The 23,357-nt window shown below is 37.6% G+C and overlaps 1 protein-coding gene across 5 annotated transcripts; it reads right to left on the reverse strand.

Annotated features, from left to right (window-relative positions):
* Window positions 1–314: 314 nt before the first annotated feature.
* DORIP1 (dopamine receptor interacting protein 1) lies at window positions 315–22,910 on the reverse strand. Of its 5 annotated transcripts, XM_082383818.1 has the most exons (6): window positions 9,224–22,661; window positions 6,866–7,063; window positions 6,539–6,763; window positions 4,683–4,772; window positions 3,345–3,479; window positions 315–2,480 (listed from the first exon to the last, which is right to left on the reverse strand). In XM_082383818.1, the coding sequence occupies exons 1-6, from the start codon at window positions 10,036–10,038 to the stop codon at window positions 2,297–2,299; spliced, it is 1,647 nt and encodes a 548-aa protein (XP_082239944.1). In that variant the 5' UTR covers window positions 10,039–22,661; the 3' UTR covers window positions 315–2,296. The 5 variants fall into 5 exon arrangements, with proteins under 5 accessions (XP_082239944.1, XP_082239943.1, XP_082239945.1 ...); XM_082383817.1 differs by having other exon boundaries at window positions 6,539–7,063; window positions 9,224–22,650; XM_082383821.1 differs by lacking the exon at window positions 315–2,480 and adding an exon at window positions 4,319–4,409 and having other exon boundaries at window positions 3,370–3,479; window positions 6,539–7,063; window positions 9,224–22,910.
* Window positions 22,911–23,357: the final 447 nt, after the last annotated feature.

The raw sequence follows: 23,357 nt of genomic DNA on the forward strand, positions 1-23,357 counted from the left end.
CATTCCGATTTCTCTGTTTAAGGTTATACAAAATTTTCCATACCCTCAGCTTCACATTTTGTGATAATCTTGTTTACTTCATATTTTTTCATCCCTTTTCTACCCACTATTTGGTCAGCAGGGAATAATTTCTTCAATTACCACCATAACAGCAAAATTCCTATTATCCTTAAATCCTAACCATCTGGGGCCCAGAAGGCATACTTAAATTTCATTACACATTAATTCCGTTACTGATATGAGCTACTGCTTAAGTAATTTTTAAAAAGATCTGAAAAGGTCATTAGTGATAGAGAATCTAGGAGACTTGCCTGTACATGAAAGAGGTAGAAAAAATATTTCTTTTTATTAGCATGTTCAAGGTAGTCAAGATATTAACAAACATTTTAAGCCTCACAACAACCCTGTGAGGTAGGTAAGTCATTGTTTCGTGACAAACTAGTATTATTCCAAATAAAGTGCAATTCATAAAAGAATAAATCTGCATCAGGAATAATTCTGTTAATGATACCATTTATGTATATGCAAATATTTGTGTTTTTGTATACTTTGATTCATGCAGTTGATTCATGCAGTAAGGTGTCCCCAGAAAAGTTTACTATAAATCAAATCCTATTTAAATACATGTGGGAACAATTTAAATAAACTCTGGGGTGAATTTTTTTAATAAAATAGATCACTATTTTGAGCAAATACTATGAATATTCCTTTTTTACACAAAATAAAAAGGCATCCTCATCAACGTTGCACTCACATTTATTCATTCTTCAGTAAGTTATCTCAACATGGCACCAGTGCAATGTAAGACTTAATTTATTGAATTAAACCTTAGCAATTTGGTATATGGCAGTGAACTGTGTTGCTGTGTAGAAATCTCCAAATATATTGCGCTCAGTCTCAACCCAAAACCTAGGATGGACTATTTATTTAAAACACTAAAATAAATGATGATAGATTTCAAAAAGTATTTTCCCTTGAGAACATTACTTATTTTTTTCCTTTAAATTGCAAAAGGAAAAGAGAACTTAGGGTCTTTGAAAAGAAACATAATATTCTGATAACTATAAATTTCTGGTGATTTATATTACAAATCAAAGAAAGCCTCATGCTATCAATTTACTACTTATAAGGGAGCACACAGATGTTATCCCCAAAATTTACGTATTTTTTCCTCTGTGCCAATATGACTTACTAGGAAGAGAAATACAGTTGACCTTTGAACAACATGGGTTTGAACTGTGTGGGTCCAGTTATACGTGTATTTTTTTCAATAAATATGTACTACAGTACTACATGATCCGAGGCTGTTTGAATCCGAGGATGTGGAACCACAGATATGGAGGGATGACTGTAAAATTACATGGGGATTTTTGACTGCGTGGGGGGTCAGGGTCCCAGCCCCCGAGTTGTTCAAGGGTCAACTGTATTCCCAGGCACCCATTTTCTCTTAAATCCATATTTAAATTACATTTCCATTATTCATCCAACATTAGTAAACATACAGTTTGCCTAACATTTTTTTTTTATAATTGTCTTATCTGCAAAATAAATTTTTACTAGAGAACTCCTATTACATTTAATTTAAACATTTAGATTAGTTATATAATTTATCTGTAACAATAAGTTTGGGAGCTTAGTTAACAGTTAAAATACACTGGTAGGTTTTTAATACTTTAACAAGTGGTTAAAGTAATTTACCATTACAAAGAAATAACTGAAGTCCAGAAAAACATTCTCACCAAAGTATTTTAAAAAACTGTTGCAGGAACATTAGGCAAATCAACAGGTAAAATAGACTAAGCCATCTATAAGTTGTACATTCAAATCCATACTAGATCCAGTAGTGCACTTTGGATTATAGTGAGGTAGGGCAAATAAACACAGTCAGATACATTTTGAACTGTTAAATTTATATAAACTGAAAATTGACTTATACCCAGGTTTTATTTGGATATCCAAAAAGAAAAACTGAGAATTCAAATGATGAAGTATTTTCTCGGATTCAAAGACAGAACTGTAAAAAACCTTTGAGGTACATATACAAAGGCTACAAGATATATTTTATTTCAACATAAAATATGCTTGTATAAAAATAACCTGGGATATAGAAAAAAGAAATACAAACATTTTTGCATAGATTCTCTATATACCTGGGGCTAAACACTAGATAATACACCTCTGAAACTAATATAGCTGAACTATTTCCTTGGATACCAAGTATATACAAAATAAAAGCCCTTCATCTGGGGGAGCATGGGCAGGAGGGAAAACAATTTAATTTAGCATCAGTCTATATTTATTTCTCTGTTGCTCGAATATAAACTAATGATGACAAGAGGAGAAACTCTGGGGGTTTATTTAACAAAATTAAATTCACATTTCTGAGGCCATCATAGTGCATCCAATGTCCATCAATTTGAAAAGCTGCAGAATAATGATGTTCCTCTTTGTTAAACAATGTGGCACCTTCCAACAAATACCTGCAAATTAAATGACAAAGTGTAGAAGAAAAATCACAATACTTTGTTCTTGAGAAAAACATTCCCTAAATTCTTAACTAATAAAAAACTGAGATTATTTGCATTCTATTCTCTGTAAAAGATATCCATCTGTAAAAATCATGTATTATAATTGGTAATTTGGAGAAAGATGTTTAAGAATTTTAAAAATTGTTATAATTTAAGAAGTTTTAAAAGCATATTTTAACAGATTAACCCATAATCTGCATGGTTCTGTTATATAAGAGAAAACACACACAAGAAAATTTTTAAGGCAAAAAGTTAAAAGAACCCTGTATGTCCTAATTTGTATGCAGATATCTTAATCTAATGATGACAGTAACATTTTATGTTTAAATGATGACCTCATACTATACACTACTTTGACTTGAAATACAAGTAATAGCCAACCAGAATTTACTATTTACTATGTCTCAGGTACTAAACACTTCACATGTGCTATCTTATTAAATCCTCACAATAATGGCACCAGATAGATACTGTTATCTCTGTTCAATAGACAAGAAAATTGACTTATACCCAGGTGTTATTTACTGATGTATAAACTGGTTGTTACTGGCTCAAGGTCACATAGCTTGTAAGGTAGGGCTATTCCATAGTTTATTCCATAGTCTAAGCACCTAACCACTACGCACACTGCCAGCAATGACTCCCTGCAGTAGATTCTGACCTTATCCAGGATACATAAATTTAGAGACAGCTATGACTTTTCCAACAATGCATATTTCCCTTAAGGGCTGCTCAAAATCACGATAGAATAGCAGAAAAATATAGAAATAAATTTATTTTTTACTAGTTTTATAAAACAAACAAAAAAACACCTACTTGTGATCAGATAAATCCAAGTAATAGGGTACATATGCCAGATCTTCAGATTTCCAATGCTGCATATTTAAGACAACAAAAGGGGGTGCCCCGTGGCAGAACACTCGTTGGGAAAATTCCCTTAAGCCACCACACCTAAAATTGAAAATAGGCATGAACTTTACTATACTTGGGACAAAGCTGCCTTTTACCACTCCGTGTTGCCTTTATTACATAATTTCATAATAAGCATAATTATCTATTTCAGGTATGGATATATATCAACAGTATGGCTATATTAATACCTTATATGCCTAATTCCCAGAGTTAATAAACTTTGAGATTCTCTATATAGGAAATGATACTTTTAAAACTCCAGGAAAGGCTAGCTATGTGTATCTAAGCTTATAAAAACATGTATCTTTTAGACTGATAGAAAAGTTTTTATTTGTAAATACATTTTTCTTTCTCTAGGCTGGTTTCAAACGGGAATAATGGCAGAGAGGGAATAAGATGACTGTTACAGTCGTCTTTAGACTGGATGAAATTCCCTAATTGCTTCCTTTTGCTATTAGGATGAAGCAAATTCTGTTTTCTTAGTAGTATCAGGTATTAAGCATATGAATCAGAATAAAACAAACACAATTTTACAGTAAAATCTCGATTAACCGGAATGCTCAGGGCACAGTATTTTGGTTAAAAAACACTGACTAAACTAAGTTACCAGAAAACCATTTTGTTTCAGTATTTGTTGCAAAAATACACTAGTTCACTTTCTGGACTTAAGTACAATTAACTGAAGGTATTTTATTCTTTCCTTCTTTTGTGATTAATTAGGTGTAGGATCATCCTTCTAAATATTAATTCTCATTGTACAATACTGTAGATATAAAAATTGTTGAGACTGGGATGAATATGTTCTGCCCCTTTGGATTTCCTTTTTCTTTTCTTTTCTTTTACTTTTAACCACGTTGAACTTTTTGGTTGTCATTTACCTCTTTCTCCTAAATGAGGAGTGCAGAAAAAAATCCACTTAATTGAGGGTCCCGATTAGCTGGGTTCCGGTTAACCAAGGTTTTATTGTACCTACTCAGCAGTGGGGAAAAAAAGAAAAGGCATTTGCTTTGTATTCATCAAGTAACTGTAGTATTATATTCTATAAAGTGATATTGACAATGACTACACAGCATAAAATAGCATAGTAAACTAGAAGGTGTTAAGATTCCAAAAATATTAGGCTTTCTAAATACTTATGAGCTACTATTTCATAAAATATTAACATCAAAGAACATACCAGTCCAGGTTTCTTTATAAAAAACATACAAATACTTTCATCTTAAATGTCTATCATACACTCACCCACACTCTTCACACAGTTCAATCCTGGAACAGAATAACTCATCGACAGCCAGTCGTATCAAGTTTCCATGTGGAATTTCTTGGGGAGGACTATAACAATTGCAAAATGCATGTAAGAACTGCTTCAATATTTTACATGTAAATACATTATTAGGATAACAAATTTTACAGGTCATTCATTATTAGCAAACCACATATCAAAGTATAACCTCTGTTACTCATCTTTGTATTTCTTATAGACAGTATAGAAACCAGTTGAACTTAATAAACATTAATGCATGAAGCTTTCAAGAAACATTAAACCTTTCTGTAAACTGATCCTGAAACATGCAGTTGTTACTTTAAAAATTTCCGAAAGGATTCAATAGAGTGGATTCTGGTCTTGACAGAAGAAAGCAGGACCCAGAATTAGGAGAGAAGCTGCTTAGTTACCTGACTCAATGCAAGTTACAGACATTGTTGGTCTCAGCTTCCTGATTTGTTAAAAAAAAATTTTTTCCTATATACTTCAGAGGTTGTTTTAAACATAGGATTAAAAAAAAGGCAAAAGTCTTAAAAAGTTATATAGAGTATAATGAAAAATATTTTATTGAGAAGCAAAGAATACTAGTATTAATATAGGATTGTAAATATTTCATTATAGTTTCAAAAGATATACATATAAAAAGATACTAGTTTTTTTAAAAACAAGGCAAATTTCTGAAACACTTTTTTTAGTCCATTATGATTTAGAGTAACAATTTTTTCCCCTGATGGAGATTTCAAAACCAACATCATCATATCAGCAATACAGGAAAATGGACAAAGTGTACTTCAGAACAAGAGAGACATTAATTGGTAGACCCTAAAAAAAATAACATAGCTTCAGCTTTCCCTAAGTAGCATGATGTTATAATATAGTATTAAACTAAATATGCTATACAGAAAATGTGAATTTAATAAGTTCAGGTATGTGACATACATTCCCAAAAGGGAGCAAATCTATTAGGCTGTTTTTCTGGACCACAGGGCCAAGTAGGCTTTCTGACAACAATGTGTTTGGGTCTGTTTTCCTGGACCACAGGGCCAAGTAGGCTTTCTGACAGCAATGTGTTTGGGTCTGTTTTTCTGTCCTGTTTTTTTTCTCCACTGGCAATTATCCCTTTTCTTGCTCATGTTCCCTGGGGGCATTAATGTTTCCCAATACTCTACTAGGGCTTGCCAGTTTGGCCTTCTTACCTGTCATTTACTAGCTTGGAGGTCTTTCTTCTCTCCGAAAGCCAAAACTACTCAGCAAGCTATCAGAACCTTTCCTAGCCAATGAAAAATTCCTCACATCCAGGTCCTCTTCAGGTATTAACATTCCAAGTTTGGGGTTCCTGTCTCTAATTATGCCCTGGCCATGACATGGAGTACTTTCAATCTTCCTGTTCATGCAGAACTAGCCTACCTGACAGAGATCCATTCAGAGTGAAACATCCCAATATAGTATTAAGTGTTGTTCAAGAGGTTAAATTTGTGACACAAGGAATTAGTTATCTTCACAGTCATATTAGTAAATTCTGAGCAAGAGGAAAACATTTTGCATACTGAATAGTTCATTACTTTGCAAGTGAAATAGTTATCAATTGGTTTTGTAAAGTAAATTCTGAGATGTTTGGATGTAATAGAAGAGTTACATTTTTGTCATGGGACCTAATAAAGAGTCTTGCATTTGCGTGGTTGCTTTATGTGTAAGTTGTTACACAGGTCTGTACTTTAAGAAGTACTTTGACTATATCTATCTACCTACCTCCCTATCTCTCTATATATCATTCATTATAAAAAAGTATACTATTTTTGCTAAAAGTGACAAAACAGACTTTAGAGCAACTTACTTTATATTAATTGTGCGCTGCTGATCTTCCTGCACTCGAGTTGGGCATCGCCAGTTGGAACAGTAACTCTCTTGTATGGTCGACATGAGATTTTCAAGATTTTTTGTAAAATTATCATGCTCATTCCCAAACAAATCAATTATTAATGAAGCTTTATGAACTTCAGATTTGTATTGCTGTTTTTCCATTTTGTCCCAAATCCAAAGTAGCTTCACGGTTGTAAAACTGTAGGTGTCCATTAAATAAAGAAAACAGTCTATAAACTCTCTACCTAAATGAAGAGAGAGTTCCCTGGGGAAATTTTCATTTTCATTGAGAATAACATACAATAACATCAAGAATCCATCTATGGTGCAGGTATTTTTCAGTCTTATTTCAACATAGAGTGGTGTACAGGATACTGCTTTGCGGCCAGCTTTGATAGTAAAAACACCTCCCCAAGGAAGAACAGGCCTCCAAAATGAGCGATCTTGGTTATAGTTATTTTTAATTGATGCTTTGATCTCTTCAAACAGTGTCTTCATCCTGCATTTTAAAAGTTTAAGATAGTACTCGTAAATTTGACTTTATATTTTAAATGCATGAGATATGTTTAAATGAAAATAAAGGTATCTAAAGATTCAAATTAAATTTGGTTAGATGGACCCCCCAATGTAACAAAAAAATTTAAAACAACTTAAGCTACGAGCCATTTTTTGGCAACCTGCATGGTCTCTGGAAAGACCATTTAAGAAGCTGCAACCTTTTCCTGAGGTACGGAATGGTCATTTGATAGGCCTTTATATTAATTATATTGCAGATTTTATCAGTCATAGAGGAAAACCCTGTAATAAAAAAATCCTAAATAAAAATAAAACTATTTAAAGATACAGTCTAAATTTGGTTGGGTGTATTCCTAATGTAAACCTCTTCCTCCCCTCAAAATATAAGCTGTACTTCATTTTCTTGATAATATGTGTGGTTTCACTTATGAAATTGATAATGGAATGCTTTGTTGGGCTACAGAATAATGACCAACTGGCTTTGAAAGACAACATATGAAGAGTAATTGTGAGAACTTAATTGAATAGTAGCACAGCTAAAACAAAAATCATTTCTATGCACTTTGGGATTTTTACTTGAAATTTAGGACCATGCTAGATATCCTATCATTTTAACTACAGAGGCCATGCTGGGAAGAGCTGATTCAGAACTTGATAATTATCTTGATTCCTCTCTGCATGTTTTGGGAATGAACTGAGGTGTCCTCCCTATTTAAACTGGTACCTATCTTTCCCCCAACCTTGAGGATAGCTAAGCACTTGGTTTTAACATCATTGACAGTATTCTAATAAACATGTTGGTGTCATATGTATGTTATATAAAGCAAAATTGAAAAAAATTAAAGAATGAGGTCCTAATGAAACTGAATTGAAAAAATTGCTTTACTTTATTTGGGACAAACACATGTCTAAACTAAAAACATCACAGGGTTTTCCAATATGTTTCATCCTTCCGTTTTCATGAAAATGGGAAGCATCCGAGGAATAGGAACAGAGAAATTATTGACTGAGGTCAGTGTCTTACTTTGATTATCTTTTCAAGTGCCACATCCTCCCAAGCACAATAGGAATCCAACACTCAGTGTTGCAGACCTATGTGTTTTGTGTGAAAAATTAAGTTCAAACCGATTTTGTAACACTAGCAGACTAAAAATTCAGTTTTACCACACACACAGAGTATTTTTGACTTCGGCAAGATACTATGGACTCTAAAATATTCAACACTATATTTAGCCTGAAGTGTAGATGTTTATATATAGTTGGTAACATGTGGGCTCTAGTTAACCACTTAGGAATAAGAGGGAGTGGAAAATTTAGAGCCTAGGAAACACAAACTCAGTTTCTTCTAAATGAAGAAGAAATGCTTCAGAGCATATTTTTTAAAAATCACAAGGCATTTAAATACTTTAAAAATGAAAATAACTTTCTTCATGGTTTGACTGATTTCTGTTGCATTTTAAAGAACTCTGTAGCAAGGTCATATGATTAAGACCCCGAGTTCAGATTCCTAAATGTTGCACTGGAAAGGAACTGTAAATTTCTGTAGTATTTTTTGCCAAATTATCTTTTAGACATGACCAAATGAGTAACTATAGCTCTGTAAAGCAAGTTACACTCTAAGAGAATTAAACTACAATTATATATATATATTAAAAAATATATACACATACATAAAATGAAACTAATTTCTTTAGCCTTTTCCTGGGGGAAAAAAAAAGGAGGTAAGAGAGGATGGAAAGAATTAGAAGACAGTGTAGCTTCTGCAGTACCGTGGTGATTTGTTACAAAGTAAATTACCAAAAAAAAAAAAAAAAAAAAGCGGCTAAAAGAAATGAAAAAATGGCTGCAAAGAGCTTTACTTAAAATTGTCTTAAGTTTGGCCACACGGTCAAAAACATTGTTTAGAAGACCTGGAGAAGGTATTCTGCTGGCTTTTTCCCCCTGCCTCAACAGGCCCTCCAGTTTGAATAAATCTGGAAAACTCCCTGGACTTCTATTTCCTTGGCAAAATGACACATTTCTTCTACGGTCGTTTCCAAGGGTGACAATCTGTACTCCACGCAGGTCGGGAGGACCAGACCATTTGCCCAAGGCATTGACTGCCGGACGCCCTAACAGCTCGGGGGTCCCACGGGTACCCTACCGAGTCAGCGCCCCAAAATAATCTGGAAAACGGCACTGCGCTCCCGCTCGAAGCAGCTCCGGGCTGGGCGCAAGGACTGGCTGGGCGCGCGGTGGGCGCTCACCTCCGCCCCCCGCACTCCGGCCACGCCCACCCCGCCCCGGGTCCGCAGCCGGGGAAGGCCTGGCACTGAGGGCTGGCCGCGCACGGCGGGCGGGTCCCCGAATCTGGAGCCGGTGAAAGAGCTGGGCGTTCCCTGCCCGCCTCCAGGCAGTGGCCCGATGAGCGCCTGGGACTGCGGGTAATGGGCGGGAGGGCCGGGCCGCGGAAGGCGTTCTCACACCGGCCAGTCTCCGTCCACCAGGAAGCCGACTTTTCGTACCTCCCCGGGGACCGAAAACCGCCGGTGCTCCCGCACCCGTCGCCGCCGCCGCTTGCTCATGGAGAGCCCGTGCCGCCACCGCCGCCTCATCTACTAGAACCTCCGGCAGTCTCGGCCTTCCCCGGTGTGACCGCTGGGCCCCGGCACAGCCTCCATCGCACTCGCCGCGGCGGCAGCCACAGCAGCTCCAGCGCCCAGGCCCGATCCGACCGGACCCACGGAGCCAGGACCGCGGGACGCGTAGCTTCTTATTACGGAGGAAGATTCGGCCTGACCTCCGCCCCCCTCCCCCCAGCCCCCAGTCCCCAGTCCCCAGTCCCCAGTGCCCAGTCCCAGTGCCCAGCAGCCTGACGATGCTGCTGCGCAGGCGCGAAGACGCCCCTGCCAAAAGTGCGTGTGTTGGGTGTATATAGAGCTTTCGTATTCGCCCAATGGGAACCAGGATCAGGTGCATGGGGCGGGACCTCGCAGAGAGGGGCGGTGTTCCAGTGTTCGAAAGTGGGTGGGGCAGCCGGAAGTGGGCAGAGTTTGCACGGAGGCGGAGCTTTGTTGGCAAACCTGCTTGGCTTCTTGAGGCTTATATCGTTTTAGGACTTGATTTGATTTTGGTTTGCTTCTACGTCTCGTCTTTTCAAATTCTTAACTCAGAAGAGGAAAGCTTTGTTTTCTCCGTAAGTTATAATTATTCAAGCATTTGATTTAAGTATATATTTAATAAAAAATTGAGTTAGTGTGTTAAATGCTATTTTTAGTGTTCAAGTTAATAATTGGCCAGTCTGCTGTAATTTATAATGGAAGTTAATAACAATTAAATAAATTAGATGGCTTTGGCCCCATTATAGAGATGAAAAAATTGAGTTTTGGAGGTGATAAAGTCCCACACATTTTGACAGCTGGAAATTGAAGCTAGAGCCTCTTAATGCTACAGTCTGTGGACACAACCACTTTTCCTGTTCTGTGGGTCCTTGTTCTTGTATCCTCCCTTAAAGAGTCAAAGCCCACATGGCTCTGCTTCCGGAGAACACAGGCCATCCTGGAAAACTATCTCCACTTGCAATTAGAAATGGGGATGCTGTTGAGATACTCCCCATCCTGCCGTGCAACAAAAAATGATTGTCTGGAAAGTGAAGCTCAACCTCCAGAATACACAATGCACAGAGCTCAAGGCCAGCCCAAGACATCAGTGTGGTACCCAGTCACAGTAGAGTCTTGGACACCTTCTTGACTAATTTAATGGCCAGCCAGGGCAATGGCAGGGACCTTCCTCTTGGACCTCTCTTGGGGAGTCTAGTGATAGAGGGATGAAACTTCTGGGAGAGAAGCTTGACTCACTCAAGATAATTACTGCTGGTGGAGTTGGGAAGAAATGGACACCTCTCAGAGCAGAGAGGGAAGAAAGAGGCTCTGCCCAAAAAAGGAAGAGTTAATAAATCTGGCAAAATCTGCTCTTTTTAGCTTCCTGGTTTTTCTTATTTCTTATGGCATTTCACAGGTGAGAAAACTGAGGTGCTGATGCATTAAATAACGAGTGTGTCTGTATTGGAATTCACATACAAAACGTTCACTCTCAATATTAAAATTATCTTGCAAGGAGAAAGCCCTTTACAAATGTTCATAAGTGTGGATTATATGTTTAATTGACAATCTCTCACAAGACACAGAATTCGTTTTTTACTGATTGGGTCATTTTCGAACAGAAAACAGACCCAATAATGGCGGTTGTCACCATTTCTGGAGAATAGCAGGGAGATGGCTCCTTAAACTGTGCTGAAGCTTGGCTAGGCAGAGGAAGCATAAATTCCTGGCATACTTGGATAATTCACAAAATTCACTGAGACCTTTAACCAAGATTTCCATTCTGCATCCTTTCTGCTCCTTTCAAAATCTGACGGCTGAGCTGAAGGTTTTTTTAGACAGCTTAATTGAGATATAATTGACATAATATATGCAGCATATTTAAAGAGTATAACTTGATAAGTTTTTATATATGTATACCCCCTTGAAAACATCACTATAATCAAGTGAATAAATCCATCATCCTCAAATTTCCTCACGCGCCTTTGTAATTTCTTTCTCTTATCCCTCCATGCCTCCCACACCTAAGCAGCCACTATTTTACTTTTTGTCATTATAGATTCATTTTTCTTTTCTAAAGTTTTACATAAGTAGAATCAGACAGTATGTATTATATTTTTTCTGGTCTGGTTTCTTTTACTTAGTGTCATTATCTTGACGTTCATCCATGTTGTTTTGTGTACCAGTAGTTCATTACTTTGTATTGATGAGTATATTCCCTTATATGGATGCACTGTAGTTGGTCATCTGTTGATGGACATTTGGGTTGTGTCTAGTTTGGGGCTATTACCATTAATGTTGCCATGAACATTTGTGTACAAGTCTTTGTATGGACATATATTTCCTTTTTCTCTTGGATAAAAATCTAGAAGTGGAATGATTGAATCATAGGTAGATGTATGTTAAACTTTTTAAGAAACTGCTAAGTTTTTTCCCAGAGTGGTTGTACCATTTTACAATACATTCCCATCAGGAGTGTATTTGAGTTCCATTTCCTCCATAAAATAAAATGTCCTCATGGACACTTGGTGTAGTCAGTCGTTTGTAATTTGAGCCATTCTAATAGGTGTATAGTGTTATCTTGTTGTGGTTTCAATTTATATTTTCCTAATGGCTAATGATGTTGAGCATCTTTTATGTGCTTATTTGCCATCTGCATGTCTTTTTTGGTGAAGTGTCTGCTCAGATCTTTGTTACATTTTTTAAAAGTTGGGTTGTTTGTTTTCTTAAATTTTCAGAGTTCTTTATATATTCTGGATACAAGTTCTTTGTCAGATATATGCTTCGCAAAGATCTTCTCCCAGTATGTGGCTTGTCTTTTCATTCTCTTAACAGTGTATTTTTAAGAGCAGAAGTTTTAAATTTTAGTAAAGTCCAATTTATTCTTTTATGAATTATGCCTTTAGTGTCATTTCTAAGAAATCTTTGCCTAACCTAACTCAAAAAGGCCATGTCCTATGTTTTCTTCTAGAAGTTTTACAGTTTAGGCTGTATGTTTAGGTCTATGATGCATTTTGAGTTAACTTTTATTTATGGTATGAGGCATTTTGGTTCGTATTTGTTACCTATGGATAACCAATTGTTCCAGCCATATTTGTTGAAAAGGCTATTCTTTTTCCACTGTGTTGCCTTTGTGCTTTGACAAAAATCAGTTGTCCAATATCATTTTATAAACATTTTGTGTTTTATTTGTTCATCATCAACTATGTGTAGATCACAGTGTGCTAGCACTGGAGTTATGTATCAGTAGGTACTGTCCAGAGAATAGAGACTAAATATTGCTAACTTAAATAAAATGAGAAATTTATTGGAAGAACGTGAGGTATAATAGGATTTTTTAAAAAGCTGAGCAATTATCAGGTCTCAGCTACCTTGATTCACCCAAAGGGAGGTAGTTCCCCAAAGGACAATGAGACTCTATATTATAGAAGAAGAGGTCCTGGGCAGATGTCTCCTGTAGCAGTGCTTCCCAACTTTTTTTACATCCACATATGATAAATGATCAGAATTGGGCAGTGTGCAAGGGTAAACTGATGGAGATTAGGAGGTGTCTATATGGGATGCAGTGAAAAAAATCCATTATTTTTCTTTATATTATGTAATTGTAAGTTAAAGGCAAAGTGTTAGGGAGATATGAAATATTGAATTTATATAAAACATCTCAATAAAATCTAAAAATTTGATGAGAAACTTGAGCTTGTTTCCAGGATATGATTTTTATTTCAAACCTAAGTATAATATATGTACGGAAAAGTGTATACAGTTGTCCCTTGGTATCCATGGGGGATTGGTTCCAGGCCCTCCTCCATCCCTGGGGACACCAAGATCCTTGCATGCTCAAGTTTCTTAAATAAAATGGAGTAGTCTTTGCATATAACCTATGCACATCCTCCTACATACTTTAAATCATATCTAGGTTACGTATAATACCTAATACAATTTAAATGCTATGTAAATAGTTGCCAATGTGCAAAAAATTCATGTTTTCTTCTTGGAACTTTCTGGAACTTAAAAAAAATATTTTTCATCTGCAGTTGACTGAATCTGCAAATGTGGAACCCATGCATATGGAGGACCGACTACATCATAATTATGCAGCTTAATGAATTTTCACAAAGTAAGCACACTGGTTGTATGTTCTAGTTACATATACTTGCAGAACTAATCACCCCTAAATTTAGTGGCTTAAAATAACATTTATTTTGCTTATGAATTTGCAATTCGGTCAGGGCTTGGCTGGGATAATTTGAAGGCTGGGGGCTGGAATCATCAGAAGTTTCCTTCACTTACATGTTTGGCTGTTGATGCTACCTGTTGACTGGAAACTTAGTTATGTCTGTGACTAGAATACCTCCACAAGGCCTTTACATGTGACTCCTTGACTTTCGCAAAGCATGGTGACTGGGTACCAAGGGTGAATGTCCCAAGAAAGAGAGGCAGGTGGAAATTCTAGTGCCTTTTCTAACCTAGCATTGGAAATCATATGTTGTCAGTTTCAGTGCATTCTGTTTGCTAGAGGTGAGTCACTAAGACCAGCCATATTAAAAGAGAGGGAATTGGTCTTCATTTTCTGATGGGAGGAGTGTCAAAGGATCTGTGGAGATGTTTTAAACCACCATACATATCTAAACAGCTCCCTGATCAAGAAACAGAACATTACCGGTGACCCAAACTCGCATTCCTGTCATTACCTGCTGTCCCACGAGTTACCACTCTTTTGATTTTTAAGAGCATAGATTGGTTGTTGCCTGTTTTTGTACATTATATAAATGGAATAATACAATATGTACTTTTCATGTTTAGCTTTTTTCTCTCAACATTGTGAGATTCATTCATGTTGTTCCATGTAGATTATTCTTATTACTGTTAAGTATTCTATTTTGTAAATAGCACATAATTTTTTGTCCAATTTAAAAATGTCCTTTTAATTTACCTACATATTTACCATTTCTGATGCCTTTCATTCTTTTGTATAGACCTAAGTTTCCATCTGGTATCATTTCACTTCAGCCTGAAGAACTTCCTTTAACGTTTCCTGTAGTACAGATTTGTTATGTTGGTTTTTAAAAATGGCTGTACATTCTTGGACACTTTTTCCACTGAGACATTGGGTCTCTGTCTCCTCCTCTTGAATCTGGGTAGGCTAGGGGTTTCTTTGACCTATACAGCACAGCAGAAATGAAACGCTAGGACTTCGGAGGCTAGGTCATAAAAGACCATGAGGTTTCTGTCTTATTTACTTGGATACTTGCGCTCAGAGACTTGAACCACCATATAAGAAGACCACCATGCTGGAGAGACCACGTTCTGGTCAACAGAGCCAGCTAAGCCTAGCAGTCTAGTTAAACCTGCCATGGTGCCAGATATGTGAGTGAAGCTGTCTTGATCTCTCCAAGCCTCCCATTCGCCAGGTGAATACCACTGAGTAACTTCCTTTGGTAATAGGGGTGGGGCGGGCACGAAACCACTAGCGCTTGACCATAAGCACGAGACCCTGAGCGTGGCAGTTAGAGGTCCCGCTCCGCCAACAATCAGCTCTCAGTGGTCTGCGCAGCGGAGAGTGCAGTGAGAGGGAGATGGCAGCCTTCTCCCTGGGGCCCTCCAGGCCGGCGGGTGAGCTGGGGACCCAGGGACAGGCTGAAGGCTGTATCCCGCAGAGCTCCAGAGCCCTCACCACTGGTCACCCACTGGCCGGGCCCAGACCTTGAAGCAGCAGTGAACCTCTCCCCTATCCCCGCTTCTATGACCTAACGGCGGCAGCGGTCTCCATGGGTGTATATGGACCCTGCTATTTAAGGTAACAGCTTTACCCAGCTTCAGTCTCTCCATGCAAATTTCAAAAATTGGTCCAGCTTAGATCAGTTATCTACCCCTAGAAGGTGGCCAAATGTCAGGGTTAAGTTGCAAGCACATTGCACATCATTACTTCAGGTCCACCTCTGTGGTTGGAGCTATTCTCCAATAGGGGCAATTGTTGTGAGCTGGTAATTCACCTGATTGGTATTTGTATTCCTATTGATCCTAAATAATTGCTTCTCTCCAGTTTAAATGAAAAGCCTGAGGGCCGGCTGAGTCCTGGGCACCTGGCTTCCTCAGTGATGACGGCTGGGTGGGGTCTGGGGACCTGGCCCTGAGGGCACCACCAGCTGAGATCTGCCTCTTCAGCCTGGCCTGGGCCCTGGCAGGAGGACCCTGACTGGGTGCTGGACGAATGCTCCCGGGCAGGGTAACCAGCCTGCACAGGGTCCCTCTCTTAGCCAGAGCCTGGACCTTGGAGGGAGAAAGTTGAGCCTTGGGATCTTGCTCTTTCTTGTCAGAACAGAGAAAAACATTTCTTTTGGTAGAGGTTTACAGGAACATTGTGACCTGACCATAACCTGACCTCAAAAACAAAGGATCTGACACCAAGAAGTTTGCAACAACTAACCACACCCCTCCCTTCCCTTTCCTATAAAAGAGCTTTGCTGAAAGCTTTCGGGGAATTTGGGGTTTTTAAGACATGAGCCAGCTGTCTCATTGCATGACCCTGCAATAAACCTTTCTCTGCTCCAAACTCTGACGTTTTGGTATTGTTCGGCCTCATTGTGCGTCACTGGGCACATAGACTTGCATTCAATAACACGTTGATGGCACAAAGAATAGAATGAGTACCTAGCTAAAACCTGCGTAAATTCCTGATTTTCTTGATTGTGAGATGTAATAAAATCATTGTTTTTTCATGTATTTTTGGAATAGTTATGCAGCATTACATAAGTGGAACAAGATTGGGGCTGCTGTTGTAACAAAAACCTAAAACATGTGGCATTGACTTTGGGACAGTATGTCAGGCAGAAGTTGAAAGGGCTTCAAGAAGACTGTTAGTGGAATCCTGATAGGCATCGAGGAGGGTGTCAATAAGGACTTAAAGGAAAATAAGAAAAATGTCATTGGAAGCTCGAGGAAAGAAGGCTCTTGTTATGTCATGGCAGATGGTTTAGCAAATGTGATAACGTGGAGAATTAGAAAATATATTTAATGAACTGATGGATCTGGCTTAGGAGATATCCAGGCAGAATGTTCAAGGTGTCAACTGTTTTTTGTTTATCTGTGTTTAAACTATGCATCATAATGTATGGGTGGACAAAGCTGTACTAAAGAAGGAATTATTCAATTTTCAAACAGAATTTAGAGGAACTGTGTAGAACAAGATCTGAAAATTAAATGATTTCTTATCCTTAGTTTCTCCCAGTAGAAGATACTCAAAGTAAGATAGAGCCACAGGACAAAGATCAAATCCAAGGCCCTGTTAGAAAAGCATGGACTCAAGGTAGAGATGAAGCCAAGGGTGTGATTGTAAAATCTTTTGTTAAGAGTTCAGAAACAGATAAAAGGCCTTGTAAAGTTCTTAAGTGGTTCTAAACAATAAACAATTGTTTAAGCAAACAATTGTTAGACAATAAGGTTTCTAAGAATCTTAAACAACAAGTCTACTAAGAATATTAAGGACACTGTCCCACAGCAGCCCAAAAGGGAGCCCAAGGTAGAAAAGAACTTATCTAGAAGGTATTTGTGTATATGGCTTTTATCTAATGGAATAAATTATAAATTGACTCACAAAAAATCCACAAATTTTTATAGTAGTTAGTTTAGCTTTTACTGAGAAAACCAGACTGTACAAAATGAAAAAAATCTTTTGGACCCTCAAACTTCTGTGGGCAGGAAGCAGGCTGAGTAGGCTACTAAGCTGCAGAAATGGGATAGCTCTATGGGGACAGAAGAATGACTTAGAGGGCAAAACCAAGATCTCAGAGGAAAGAGCCAAAAATCATGGAAAGTCATTCCCAGGGAGCAGGGTTGGGCCCCAGTCACAAACAGGTAACATATACTCAGCTGGATTTTAAAATTTCAGTGGATTGGTGACTTCCTGTTTTCTTCCTTTAAATGGATATTTATTTATTGCAATTACTCTATGCCTATCCTACCACTGTATTTTGGATACGTGTGGGGCAGACAACTTGTTTCTTTAGTTTGCAGGTTTTCAGATCAAGATCTGAACCTAAGAAACTTTATGGAGCTTCATCCATACCTGGGCTTATTAAGATGATAAGATCCTGGAGATCTTAGTTCCCCGACCAGGGATTGAACCTGGGCCCCCTGCAGTGGAAGCACGGAGTCTTATCCCCTGGACCGCTAGGGAAGTCCTAGATTCTGGACTTTGAACCTCAGCTTGATGCCATAATGGGATGAGACTTTTGGAGAGTCTTGGGAAGAGGTGAATATATATTGCATGAGGAAGGAATGTAAATAATTTTGGGCCGGAGAGAAGACAGTGGCAATTTTAAAATCATTTCTACAAATTCTTTGGCATTCCTCCCATCTAGAGGTCTATGTTCTTTCTCCTTAAAATGCATGAGCTTGTGATTGCTTCAACTAATAGGATTACAGCAGAAGTAATGCTTTGTGAATTCTGGGTCTAGGTCATAAAAGACGATGTAGATTCTATCTTATTTGCTAAAACTCTTGCTCTTGAAGCCACTAGGTAAGAAGTCTGACCACACTGAGGTCCCATGTTGGTGAGGCTGCATGTAGTCTCCTTGTGTAACTGAGCAGGACCCTACAGGGCCTTCCTGGGGCAGGCCCTTCCCCCAAATCCTCTGCTTTAGTTCCTCTCTGAAGTACCTAGATAATAAGTGTCTGATGCACATTTCCTGAGTTGTTTTACAGATGTGAAAATCCCCCACCAAATGGAAGATGTTACTTGATGACCATGAGCACCAGACTTGCTGGCGCCTAAGGATAGATAATGTGACATTGCCCTGTTACCTCACCATCAGCCAATCAGAATTGTGCATGAGCTGATCACATACCCTGTGATCCCCTTCCTTTACCTGGCCTTTAAAAATGCTTTGCTGAAAGCCTTCGGGGAGTTTGAGTTTTTTGGGGCCACGAGTCACCTGTTTCCTTGTATGGTCCTGCAATAGCCCTTTTTCTGCTCCAAACTCTGATGTTTCGGTTTGTTTGGCCTCACTGTGCATCTGGCACAGGAACTTGCGCTAACATTCGGTCCATAGTCTCTTCCTAGCCTGGCCTTCTAGCCATCTCTGCCACTGTGCTAGATATGTAAGAGAAGCCACGTATATGAAATCAGATGAGTGAACACCTCCAAGTAAACTCAATTGATGTTAATGGAGAAAAAAGGCTCACCTAACCACATCTTGCATAAATGACTCATAATATTGTAAAATACAATTAAATGTGTGATGTTTCAAGCCACAGAGTTTCGAGTAGTTTATTACCAAGTAATACACAACTGGAACATATGTCGATGATGAATTCTCTTTGCTTTTGTATTTTTGAAAGTATCTTTATTTTTGCCTTAATTTTTAATCATTATTCATTATTATTGAAATTCTAGATGTAGAATTTAGATAGCCTTTTTCTTTCAGCACCAAGATAATATTCATTTTATTGTTTTCTGACTTGCATCCTTTCTCTTGAGAAGCCAGTGGTAATTCTTACTGACCCTGAGTATAATATGTCTCTTTTTTTTTTTTTCTGAATGTGCTGAAGATTTTCTCTTTATCTTTGGTTTTCAGAAATTTGATTATGATGTGCTTTTTCCCCCCTTATCCTGCTTTGCTTCATTGAGCTTCTTGGTTCTCTGGTTTTATGTTTTTCATGAAATTTTGAAGAAGAAAATTCCCATTATCTTGAAAAAATGTATTTTTCTGTGCCAATGTCTTTCTCTTCCTCAGTTACACATATGGTAGCCACTTAATATTATCTCATAATCCACGAAGGCTCTGTTCATTTTTTTTTCTAGCTGTTTTTCTTCTCTGTGTTTGCTTAGGATCTTTTCAGTTCCCTCTCGTCAAGTTTACTTGTCTTCAGCAGAGTCTAATCAGGTGTGAAATCCATTTAGTAAGATTTTCATTTCAGTTATTATATCTTTCCAGTTGTGGGATCTTTTTTCTTTCTTTTTGTATTTAACAATTAAAAAAATTTTTGAGATGTCCTATTTTTCCTTGATTATATTAATGTTTTCCTTTAAATCATTGACTATATTTTTAACAGCTATTATAAAATTCTTGTCTGTAAATTCATCATTTCAGTCACTTCTAGGTTGGTTTCTATTGAGGGATTTTTTTTTTTCTTAGTTATAGATATATTTTCCTGCTTCTCTACATGCCTAGTAATTTTTAAAGTATGCTCTTCAAAATGAATGCTATCTTGTTGTGAGTCTAGATTTTGTTGTTCTTAATGGAGTGTTTTCTTCTGGCAGACAGTTAACTTACATATCAGTTTGATTCTTTGGAAGCTTTTTTTTTTTTAAGTTCAATTTTGAGATAATTCTACATTTATATGCACTTGTAAGAAATAGCACAGAGAGCTCTCATGTACCCTTCAGCTAGTTTACCCTAATGGTAACATCTTGCACAACTATAGTATAATATTACAACCTGGAAATTTATATCGATAATAACCCAGTGACCTTATTCAGATTTCATCAGTTTTACATGCACTTATATGTGTGTGTGTGTGTTTACATTTGGTTCCATGCAATTTTATCACATGTGTAGATTTGTGTGACTACCAGCACAATCAAGATACACAACAGTTCCATCACAAGAATCTCTTGTGATATTCTTTAACCACCACAGTGGGTTTTTCACTCAGCATATTTCTCTTGAGATTTATCCAAGTTGTTGTGTGTATCAATAGTTCATTCCTTTTTATTACTAAATAGTATTCCATGTTATGGTTATACTACAGGTTAACCATACATGTGTTGAAGGACATTTGAGTTTTTTTACATGTTTTGGTAATTATGAATAAAGCTGCTATGAACATTTGTGTATGGGTTTTTGTGTGTACATAGTTTTCATTTCTCTGAGCTAAATAATTAAGAGTGCAACTGCTGGGTCATTGGTAACTTCTTATATAGTTTTGTAAGAAACTGTCATACTTTTTTTTCTAGAGTGGTTGTACCATTTCACAATCCCACAAGCAGTGTATGAGCGATCCAGTTTCTCCAAATTCTCACCAGCATTTGGTGTTATAACTAAACATTTTATTTTAGCCATTCTCATAGATGTATAGTACTATCTCAATGTGGTTTTCATTTGTGTTTCCCTAATGGCCAGTGATATTGAACATATTTTCATGTGCTTATTTGCCATCTGTATATCCTCTTCAGTAAAATGTCTGTTCGTGTCTGTTCCCCATTTTCTAATTGGATTGTTTGTTGTCTTTTTTTTTTTTTTTTTACTGTTTTTGAGAGCTCTTTGTATATTCTAGATTCAAACCTTTGTAGGATTTGTGGTTTAAAAATATTTTCTGCCAGTCTTTATCTTGTCATTTCATCCTTTTAACAGGGTTTTTCACAGGGCAAAAGTTTTAAATTTTGATGTGGCCCAATTTATCAATTTTTTATGTTATAAATTATGCTTTTGTTATCAAGTCTAAGAACTCTTTGCCTAGCCTTACCTCCCAAAGATTTTTCCTATGTTTTTTCCAAACTTTTAAATAATTCTGTGTTTTATATTTAAGTCCAAAATCCATTTTAAATTAATTTTTGTATTACATGTGAGTTTTAAGTCAAGGTTCATCTTTTTGTGTCTACATGTCCAATTGTTCTGGCACCATTTATTGAAAAAGGGCTATTCTTTCTCCACTGAAATGCTTTTGTAACTTTGTCAAAAATCAGTTGGGGATAACTGTGTGGGTCCATTTCTGGGTTCTCTATTATGTTCTATTGATTTATATGTCTGTCCCTCTGCCAATACCACACTGTCTTGATTAGTATAGCTATGTAGGCATACAGCTGTATGGCATGCAAAAAAAGTTAATAGACCTGTCACTGCTGTCCTTAGAAAGATCTGCTTCCAAGGTTGGCCCTTGGCTAGCATCTGGAAATTAGGATTTCAGGAGGACTTTCCTAACTGATAATGACCACCCTGACTGGTAAGAGTAGCTCATTGTGCCTAAACTGTGTAAACAATGATGGTTTATGCTGAACACCTGCTTTCCTTCTGCAAATCTGGAATTTTGGATTGTGCTAGGCAGAGTGTGCTATGTGACTAGTCCCCATTAAAAACCTTGGCACTGAGTCTCTAATGAGATTCTCTGGTAGACAATATTTCACATGTGTTATCATAACTTGTTATTGGAAAAATTAAGCAAGTCCTGTGACTCTAGTGGGAGAGGACTCTTGGAAACTTGTGCCTGGTTTCCTCCAAACTTTGCCCCATGCACCTTTTTCCTTTGCTAATTTTGCTTTATATCTTTATGCTGTAATAAATCATAGCCACGAGTATGATTATGCTGAATCCTGTGAGTCCTCCTGGCAAATCATCGAACCTGGAGGTGGTCTTGGGGAGTCAACACAGTAAGCCTTAAAACTGAATAGAGTGATTCCTCCCACTTTATTCTTCTTTTTCCCAAAAAATTTTTAAGCTATTTTAAGTACTATGCTTTTCTGTATACATTTTAGAATAAGCTTGTCTATGTCTACCAAAAAACTTCATGGATTTTGATAGGAATTGCATCAAACCTATCAATCAGTTGGGGAGAATTGACATCTTTACTATATTTAATCTTCCAGTCCATGAACACAGTGTGGCTCCTATTTATTTAGGTCTTCTTTAGTTTCTTTTATCAGCATTTTGTAATTTTCAGGATACTGATTCAGTACACATTTTGTTAGATTTACACTTAAGTAATTGGTTTTCTTTGAAGCAATTGTAAATGGTAGTATTTAAATTTCAGTTTCTACATATTTGTGGTTAGTATGAAGCTTGTTTTTAAGTATTATTAAGGTGGTATAAAGTGGCCTTTTAGGACTAGATTAGCCCTACTCTAAAAGTGTATTTTTATGAGGTCTCTAATGAATGCTGCAGGATTTTTAGTAAGGTCTCTCCACTCTGGAGATCAGACTCGAATGGCTCCCAGACTTACGTGAACTCTAGTAGTTGTTCAGTTCACAGCCGCCTGGTTGTTATACTTTTTCCAGTAGTGGTTCTTTGTGCAGCTTTGTAGATTCTCTCTGTGTGTGTGAGTATACCTTAATACTTGGCAAAATCTCAAGGGGACCCAGTGCAGATTTCTGGATCTCTTTCTCTGGCCAGCTCCCTTCTTTCTGGTACTTTGCCTTACAACTTCCAGCAACGTTGTCAATTATACCTAGTAAAACTGGAAAAAAGATAACATTAATAGTCAGATATTATCTCCATTGATTTCTTATTTATTTATTTATTTATTTATTTATGGCTGCGTTGGGTCTTTGTTGTTGCGCACGGACTGTAGATGCGGCGAGCCGGGGCTACTCTTCGTTGTGGTGCGCGGGCTTCTCATTGCGGTGGCTTCTCTTGTTGAGGAGCACGGGTTCTAGGTACACGGGCTTCAGTAGTTGTGGCTCGCGGGCTCTAGAGCGCAGGCTCAGTAGTTGTGGTGCACGGGCTTAGTCGCTCTGCGGCATGTGGGATCTTCCCAGACCAGGGCTCGAACCCGTGTCCCCTGCTTTGGCAGGCAGATTCTTAACCACTGCGCCACCAGGGAAGTCCTCCATTGATTTTTGATACCCTCCTCCCTACCCTGCTGTTGAGATCCCTGTACTTAATTTGTTTTATTGAGGTATAATTGACATACAACGTCATATTATTTTCAGGTATACAACATAATGATTCGGTATTTATATATATTGCAAAATGATCACCACAA

This window comes from Balaenoptera borealis, assembly GCF_965194805.1.
Source record: "Balaenoptera borealis genome assembly, chromosome: 3".
In the NCBI taxonomy this organism is placed as follows: domain Eukaryota; kingdom Metazoa; phylum Chordata; class Mammalia; order Artiodactyla; family Balaenopteridae; genus Balaenoptera; species Balaenoptera borealis.

Coding starts and splice junctions, on each gene's coding strand:
- DORIP1 (XM_082383817.1), bottom strand. CDS start 10,038: ATGCACCTGATCCTGGTTCCCATTGGGCGAATACGAAAGCTCTATATA. Junction 7,064..9,223: donor TATTTTGGGGCGCTGACTCG/GTAGGGTACCCG, acceptor TTTAAAATGCAG/GATGAAGACACTGTTTGAAG. Junction 3,480..4,682: donor GAACTGTGTGAAGAGTGTGG/GTGAGTGTATGA, acceptor TTTCAATTTTAG/GTGTGGTGGCTTAAGGGAAT.